This window comes from Poecilia latipinna, unplaced genomic scaffold (assembly GCF_001443285.1).
Source record: "Poecilia latipinna isolate Pla-1442-1.1 unplaced genomic scaffold, P_latipinna-1.0 Scaffold521, whole genome shotgun sequence".
NCBI classification, from domain to species: Eukaryota; Metazoa; Chordata; class Actinopteri; order Cyprinodontiformes; family Poeciliidae; genus Poecilia; species Poecilia latipinna.
Window position 1 is genome coordinate 316,019 of NW_015113137.1, and position 9,033 is coordinate 325,051.

At 38.4% G+C, this 9,033-nt stretch overlaps 1 protein-coding gene across 3 annotated transcripts; it reads right to left on the bottom strand.

Moving 5' to 3' along the window:
* Positions 1-1,559: 1,559 nt before the first annotated feature.
* Positions 1,560-8,390, bottom strand: rlim (ring finger protein, LIM domain interacting). 3 transcript variants are annotated; one of them, XM_015040652.1, is made up of 4 exons: positions 8,230-8,390; positions 5,342-5,570; positions 3,704-3,811; positions 1,560-3,615 (listed from the first exon to the last, which is right to left on the bottom strand). In XM_015040652.1, exons 2-4 carry the CDS (start codon positions 5,508-5,510, stop codon positions 1,910-1,912), a joined length of 1,983 nt encoding a protein of 660 aa, XP_014896138.1. In that variant the 5' UTR covers positions 5,511-5,570; positions 8,230-8,390; the 3' UTR covers positions 1,560-1,909. The 3 variants fall into 3 exon arrangements, with proteins under 3 accessions (XP_014896138.1, XP_014896139.1, XP_014896140.1); XM_015040653.1 differs by lacking the exon at positions 8,230-8,390 and adding an exon at positions 8,014-8,121; XM_015040654.1 differs by lacking the exons at positions 5,342-5,570; positions 8,230-8,390 and adding an exon at positions 4,100-5,335.
* Positions 8,391-9,033: the final 643 nt, after the last annotated feature.

Genomic DNA, 9,033 nt, shown 5'->3' on the forward strand with positions numbered 1-9,033 from the left:
GGCAATAAGTGATGCCCTTCAGCTCCTTTACTGGTCAATGTTCCTGTTTATTAATTATTAAAACCTACATAGCTTCTAAATAAATCAACTTCAACACATACTGTAAAGGGTTATAAGTCTTCATTTAGGATTTAAACAGTTTTTAACAATAGTACACATTTAAATCATGGTTTGTTTTACTATACTTGTACATTTTGCAAATATTGCACACCACTTGGGAAGATTTGCTCATAAAGCAGTTGGGTAACTTCTTGATTTTCTATTGAAATTTTAATTTTCTGTCAATGTTTGACAGTCTAAGCCATTGTTTAATAAATATTGAGCAACTTGTAGAATATGATGGACCTACCTTTTAGAGACAAACTCTGGCTTGAGATAAGGTTAAAGGTTATTTCCATATAAAGCCAGTTTCTGGTTATATGACTAACTTAGTATGAGAGAAATATGATGAGCTCGTTATCAGACCGTAGCTGCTGGTGAGAGAAGGGGAATGAATCGCTGTACATGAGAAATGAATAGTGGAAGAGGGACAACTTTGAACTTCAATTTTAAGCCTATTATGAAATAAAAACTCACCTTAAATTTCCTCACCATAATGACATTTCATGATAATTTTGCCCATTTGCATCCAGGTGTTTCAGCAGTCTTGTGGACATTTTTTTTTTTTTTTAGAAATTCTGTCCCCAACTTCCAATTAAAAGTAATTTTTCATAATCTACTTCCTCTGTTGGAAGGAAATGTAGTTTTATGACTCCAATAATTGATATTTACCAGCAGATTGTTGCTTAAGAGTTGCTTTACTCTGATCAAGTTTTATAATTCATCATATTTCATGAGGTTTAACTGGCTAAAACTGGGCTGATAACCTATACCATTGTAAACTGGGTATAATAAAGTTTTCATAAAATATGGAAAAATATGAAATTTCCATAATTTGCATAATTTATTTGATCTACCAAAGAAATGATATGCAATGTTAAGAACAAGTGTGAGAAATGAATTGTTTACAGGTATGAAATGTAAATGGTAAAGGACAAAATGGCAACATGTAGGTGGAAAATGTGGGTACAAATTGTCAAAAGGGGCCAAATTTACCTGAAGCCAATGCAGGCAGAACCCCATTTCTGATATTTCTTCTGTTTAAAAAAAAACACTGCAGGATGCCAAATATTTTCCTCTATGCTAGACCAACATTTTTTTTTTAATTTTTGTTTTAAACAACCTAGCCTAGCAGAGTATTGGCAAATGGAACTCCAAAGGAGGGTCTTGATTTGGCCATGTGATCAAAAAGGAGCACAAGTTTCACCATTACCTGCAGACCAACTCAAGTGAACATATGTCTGCTATGCAAGCTCATTCTCTCCCCATCCTGAAACTACTTTAAGTGTAACCGAAATGACTCCGATCCTCTAATTTACAGTCCTAAACCAATTCACTGATACAAAGAGTCAAAATTATTTTTACAAGCCTATTTACAGCTAATACTTTCAAACTGCTGCAACTAAGAATTGTGCTTGAGGTGCTAATTAAGATTCATACCAAAAGAAGATGTCTGAAGTGCTTGAACTACCGGCAGGTGTGCAGCAGCATTTATAATCAAAGGGTTTAATATAAGATTATAGGTCTGCTTGTGTACATAACTTGGTGCATCACTGCATGGACACAACAGGTTGATCAACAGCATGCACTGCTTCTGCTCAGCTCTGAACAATAGCAAATGTCAACTTGGAGTCTGAATGCATGTCAAGAGACTGAGCACCTCAAATGAAACCTGTAACATAATGATCAAACTCACAAATTATGAGAAAAAAAATAATTTTCAATAGTGGAGACATTTCTTCAAAGCATCTTACATGACTTGGATGTGTAATTAGTTTGAAATATTGAAAAGGTTGGAGTCTGTTAAGAGTTAGATCACGCTCTCTCGGTTGGCTGATACCAGGACAGCCCTGCGACAGATGGGGCAGGTGGAGTTCTCAGAGAGCCAGCGGTCTATGCAGTGCACATGGTACTCATGAGAGCAGGGAAGCTTGCGTAACTTGTTCCCCTCAGCGTACTCTGTTATACAGACGCTACAGGTTTTCAAGGCGTCGCTCTCACCAAAGTTGCGCATGGAGAGGTTATCAATCTGTTCTTTGGTCAGCCCCTGAGGCTGGTCATCGTCGTCGTCATTCAGGAGGAAGAAATGAGCAAGTCGTAGAAAGGGCAGTGAACTGGGCTCCTCTAGGCTGATGGGGGGTCTAGGTCGAGCCCTTCCACCAGAAGCCTGTGGGCCAGTAGTAAGACCCTCATCTGCATCTGTCTCAACTGTCCTCTCTCTAACTCCAGCAGCAGCAGCAGCAACCGATGGTTGCTCATCAGCAGCAGACGCGTCAGCGTTACTAGCATCTGGATTATTAAGGGACTCCGTATCGGCGGGTGTCCCGGTACCGCGGTTTGAATCTGAAGAATCTGAGTCGGAGTCCATGAGGTAGCCTAGCTCGCCGAAGCCCGTCATGATCTGCCTTATCATAGACTGGAGAGCCATCGACGTCGCCTCTCCTAACCCTGCGTCGGAGATCCTGCGAATGGGGATTCGAATGGTGCTGACGTAGGTCCTCACTCCGGCACGCTCGGAGCGCGAGAAGGTCCTGCGAAAACCCCCTCGCTCACTCTCATAGAGAAAAGTGTTGTTGGAGTTCTGCGAGCGTGACCGGGTACGGCTGGCGATGCTGTCTCTTTGCCGATATTCGCCTGGACGCACACGACGCACCTGAAGGTCGAGCATTATAGTTGGGGGACGGCGCTCCGCCGAACCTCCTTCATTCCCGTTGGGTTCTCCTTCCTGAGGTCTGACATTCTGGGCCTCCGGGACTGATTCTGCTTCAACACTGGGTGGCTGAACATTGTCGTCTGCTGGGCTTTGCCTGGAGAGAATATGTTGTCGAGTCCGAGAACTGCCCTCCACTTGAGGCACTGGAGGTGTGTCAGTGGAAGAACTGGGGCTCTGAGAGCCATAGGTGTGTCGTGGACCGGGTAGGTCATCTAGCTGATCCAAACGGAGAGGTGAGCGGCTTCTGGCTAGGCGGGCTCTGGTCCTACGTGGTTCTGGGCTACGGCTGCGGGGTCTCCTTTGTCCCCTTCTTGGAGAAGAACAAGGTGGGGGTTGCTCCGGTGAAGCTTCTTCTACGACTGGAGCTGGAGGTGGAGCTGGGGGCGGACTGGGAGGTTCCTCGACAGCTTCTTGTGAGGCAACCTCTTCTTCAGGTGTTTCTTCAGGTTCTGGCTCAACAATGACAGCTAACTCTTCAACAACTGGTTCTTCCACAACCTCCGTTTCCATAGGAACCTGTGGTTCAGGATCTGCAACCTCTTCTTCCTCTTGGCCCGTTGGGGGCTGCTCTGAAGGCCCCTGTTCTCCTTCAGCAGCGGCCTGCTGTTCGGCCAGGTTGCGGTTCACACTGATCTCCAAGCTAAAGCGAAAGTCACCACTGTTTGGGTTGGTCTGGCTCACAGCTCGCCACGACTGGTTTCCGCGGTGTCCAGTTCTAGTTGTGTTGCCGGTTCGTCTCACTGTGTTGAGCCAGTCAAGCAAGCTATCCCCACCTTGGGAATCCTCAGAGCTCTCTGGAGTTTCTATTTGGGGACAAAAGCCAAAGGCAAATTACATCTAAATTCAGATGCACATCATGCATTCAAAATCTGAAAGATCCTGTAAACATACCGACGGGATCCTCGGTATTTTCTGTGCTTGGGTTGTTATTCTGCGGCTGCTCTGGACCATCTTTGATTTGCTGAAGTCTATTGAACAGCTCATCCTCAGTTACCTCCCCTGGAAAAGATATCAGCAAATAGTTTATTAAGTACTACTTTCAAGGCATTATCCACTTTCTCTTCTCAACAAATTGCTGGGGAAAAAAGTTCTTATAATAAAAACAAAATGTGGAATTGCAGCAAAGAAAGACTAAGACTGAGATATGCTAAAATACAGCTACATAGAGAAAATCTTCTTAGTAAGTCAAAGCATAAACAACTTAAAAACCTGTTACTTTGAACTCAAGTTGAATGCAATTTGGTCGGACGCAGCAACAGGACAATACTACAAAACCTCCAGACTTACCAGGTATGCCACTGTCCATTTAATTCCCCCTCCTTGGTCCTCCACTAAAGGACGCTGCAAACTTATATTTCCCCACCCACTGTCCAGGGACAGAAATGGACTGCACATCCTCGACTGTCCACAGGCGGTTGCATTTTGAGCAAACACAAGTATAGTGAAAAAAGCGGAAACTAGCCAAAGTTGGAAAAAATTTAATACATGATATGAAAAACAGGTTGACAAACTAACTATACTAAAAATATATATATCAACGTGATACTACATTGTCCACTATTTGTCCTTTAGAATGTCTCAATAATAATACTTTGGTTTTGTAAACTGTGTCTTCATGATGTTTAGGATTAGGTGATGCTCGAGTTCCAGACATCAAAGTTTGCTTAAAGATGTTGATGTGACAACAATCCACAGGAACACAGTTGGTATGGCAAGTTCAAACTGAACGCCAGCTTTTTACAGTATGCATTACAGTTAAGTAAAAAAGAAAAGAAAAAAAGGCCCAATATAACTATACTTAAACCAGGCTAGCGGTTTGCAGGCAATTACTGATCCTACTATTTGCTGATATCCTAAATAAACAGTGATTTATGTTAATATCATTGCAAAAGATCCTGAATATACAAACAGATCCCTTATGTCTAAATTGTCAACATGGATAGATATCTCTTCTAAATACTTCCACATCTACATATAAAATTGGAGACAGACACATGACATCAAAAGGAATCCTACAAGTGTTTCTAATTTCAAACTTTTCTAGAAATCACTTTGTTTTTTAGCTGTTTTTATAACATTCTGCATTTTTGAATACAGATAGTCATTTTACCATCTTTATGTCAACAAATCATAAATAAGCACAATGCTGAATAAGAATCCAACTTCAGCATTGTGCTCATTATTATTATACTCATCGTTTTTTTTGGCTTCTGGACTGGATTTTCATGTAGTAAGTGTGTGTTTTGTTTTTTTGTTTTTTTTTAATACAGTTTGAATTCTGTGGTCTTCATTCTAAAGTTTTGTAAAAATCACAAAGATTAGAGTGTCACTGTTTTGATTGTGTTAAGAAAATGTAATCTTAGGTAGTTTGATAACCACAAGCTTAGTTTAAAGTTCTGACTTGAGCTGACTCAGAGGCAAAAACATAATCCTGGGCGAAACAGCCTTTTTTGAATTAGTTGTATCCAGCCGAAATTTCTTTTACCATCCTTATGCAGGAGAAAATAATTCTAATTTATATTTCATCACCTGGATTGCCCAAGAGGTTGTTGTCTCGCATAAGACGATAGTCCTCATCACTGAGATTGTTGACAAATTGATAAAAGGCCTCTTCCCGGTCTAGACGATCCAACTGCCTTCGGCGCTGCGACTCTGGCTGGTCACCGCCACCTTGCTCTACGCTGTCAGACCCTTCCATTGACTCTGAAGGGCAGAAAAATGAACGGGATACTCTGCAACTTTGAGCAAGATCCAGTAACTGCAAGAAATGAGAACATTACATTCTTAGAAATTTGAGGTAATTAATGTCAGTGAGTATGAAGCAGTCATTTGTATTCCATTCAAAGAATTGACCGTCTTGTCTCCTCAAAAAGTTATTATTTTATGATAAAGTGTTTAGGTAACCGTAGCAAAGTAAACAAACCTAGAATTTGATTTGCAATCTCAATTATTTACCTTTATAAATAAAATAGCCTGGACATCATGTCCAACTTTTAGTATAACAAAACTATGATAAAGATGACCGGAATAAAAAGAAAGAGAAAAAGATTCGTTAATGTTTCTGAGTAGCTGCAATGAAGGCCAAAACTAATCATACCCTCGGCAGATTTGAGATTTTTATTCAACCACAAACTTTATTACCGGTTAGTAACTACACAGGCATCTCTCAAAAGTTAAGGCAATGCATCAGACGGGTTGAACAAAAACAAAACAAAACATGTTTTGTTTAGGCTTGAATAAAAGCTACATGTTGAAAATGATTTACATACTGCTCAGTCATTTACAAAAAATATTTTTATTAGCATTACTTATTAACAGAATTGCAACCAAACCCTTCCTAATAATTGCTGACGAGCTTTTGGCGTGTCTACAGCAGCATTTTCAATGATTCATCATTTGTAATGAGCTTCAGGTGTTTAAGGTTGGAACATATCCTTGCCATAACCCTAATCTTTAGCTCCCTACACAGATTCAAGTCAGTACTCTGGTTCAGCATTTCCAACATATCAATATTATTTCTATTCAGAAGAAACATGCTAGTGAAATTATAAGATTAGTTAAAATCCAAATCAGCAAAGGATAATTAAAGGAACTGATTTAATACACAAACACATGCTTTTCTATACAAAAACAAATAAAGAAAATATGAACAGCGTCTATTTCGAAACAGCTATGAATGGTAGTGTGAGTCGAGTTGTTCTCAAAACAAAAGATTCAGTTTAACAAAATGACACACTTGGGATGCCCGAATCTAACTACATGGTACGCCTTGAAAAAGAATGTGTTTTACTTTATGCAAAGAAATACTTCTAGTACTTCTATTGGTAATAGTAAGTAATTAGTTGTAATAGACATGACATTTCTGATTATTAAAATACCTGTTAGAACTAAACTTTGTGATTGATATTTATTGAACTAATAATTTAGGAATATTTTTTAACAATGTCTTGAGGTTTTTGCTTTAAAAATTTGGTCTACGTTAAAGTAGGAAAATATACAAGTGAAATCTTGTTATTTAATATAACAATGACGAAAGAAGGTATGACTTTTCTGCCGCCTCAATTTGGTTTCCATCATTACGACTGTCCTAAAATTTTCCATGACCTTAAGCAGCTTGGCCAGAAAAATCTGTCAGCTGTCAAGGGAACTTAAGAGTTTATCTAACTAGCCAAATATATTATTTGTGAACTAAATATCATGACTAGCCACTTCCTTGAGATTGCAGTACTTCACATATTGAATTTGTGTTAATTGCAATTCAATATTTTGTACAGGTCCACAAGAAACAAAGTTAATTTTGTGATGACAGTTAAAATTTACAATATTTCATTTATGCTATAAATTGAGGGACAGAAATTAGCACTAAGATATGGATTTAAAAAATCTGTTCACTGTCCTGAAAGCCTTACAAAATGGCTTTCAGGACAGTTTGTATTTGAAAAGTCTTTTGATACTCTTTTAAAAAATGGTTTTGACATAAAAGGCTTCTGTAGATTTTACCAATATAAACCAGACTTAAACGAAAACACCTTATTTTATACATTCAGTCTCACAAGAGAACGGACAAAGCTCTGCAAAACTCAAATTGTGAAATAACAAAACATCTCTTCTGAATACGTAGTTGTAACTTGTGTTAGCGTAGTTCACAAAGCATACTGGCAAGCCACCCTAACAACAGACCAGCCACAAGGCTAAGAAGCCTTTTGGTTTTTAATCACAAACAATGTACTCTTTAATCTAGAAATCACGGCAACTTAAATCTACTTAGTATTTACAAATACATTAAATCATCTTTAGACTATGCCTCTTAAAGTCAAAGACGACATCCAGTATGTTGGTCAAAGTCGAGATAAAAACAAAATGGCATCTTATGACTTGCGTTTCCTAGCTACCGATTAGCTTTGTGTAAGATAGCTAATGCTGTACTTTCGTAACGAAATGCAGAGACAACGGTTTTCAAAGTTGCCCAAATAATAAAATATTCAAAGTCTGAACCAGATACTATCAGTAATATCGGTTTAAAATATGGCAATAAAACGATCAAACGACCCGGTTATATAGCATTTAAGCTGGTTAGCGCTCGGGGTAGCCAAGTGGCTAACTACGGACGCTACAAACGGCACAGTTAACGGTAGTTAACTTTTCCATTTTGACAACTTATTTATTAATAGTTATATTATATAAGACGTAAGAATATTTACATGTATAATTTCTATTTCCTTTTGCTGGAGACTCCTTATGTTGTCATTAAAAATATATTAAGCCCGTTGTAGCATCAACACGAGCTAACTTAGCAAACGACGTCAACCAGTGACGTTCATACATCAAGCAAACAAGCTAAAAAAATGCTAAGTACGAAAGAACCAAGTTAACCAGGCGGAAGGCGTTGCTTTAGTAACAAATTAATGTCACTCTACCTTGTTAGTGATGTTGTGATCAATACAGATGGACGACAAGATTCCTATTTAAAGAATAGACTGAGAAAAAAGACTGGTTTAGTAGAGTACGAGCTCAGGATTCCATTTTCTTTCTTGTAGGAAGGCTATAATGATTTTCCGGAAATAGATTTAAAGGAAGTTTTTCCCGGAGTACGGCCTGAAGGCAAAGAGTAAATTGTTCCCGAAAAATCAGACATTTGCCGTAATACCCACGAGCATAGGTGTCTTGTGTTATTTATATTACATATATAGTTAGTTAAACCTCCTTATACTGCTTGGTTAATGGCAATATTTCGACAAGCGCTACCTGTCAGATTTTAATAGGGGTAAAAATTTTCCCATGCGCCATAGGTTAGAAAGAGTGAAAATATGTTTATTTAGAACATGGGTAGAAGCTGTAGTGTCACGGTGTGGTAAGAGTGGAGGACAACGCGAGATTGACAGAACAACATACAAAAAATCTTAGAGGTTTACATACCTCGGTCAAAATCTGGCCTTTGTTACGTACAAATGAAAAAAAAAAAACATTTAACTATATGCGACTGGCGAGCGAAACGAACTTTTAAAATAATAATAATAATAATAATAATAATAATAATAATAATAATAAAGTAATAATAATAAAACCACAAAGTTTTGATTTCAAACAAAAAAAGCTTCTTTTTTTTTTAAATCAGTTCGTGAGGAGGTCCCTTGTCCACACCCAACTCAGTTTTATCCCGTTGAATATTGTTTTAGACTGTTCTGGCAATTGTAAATAAATTATTTTGTTTATTTGGATAG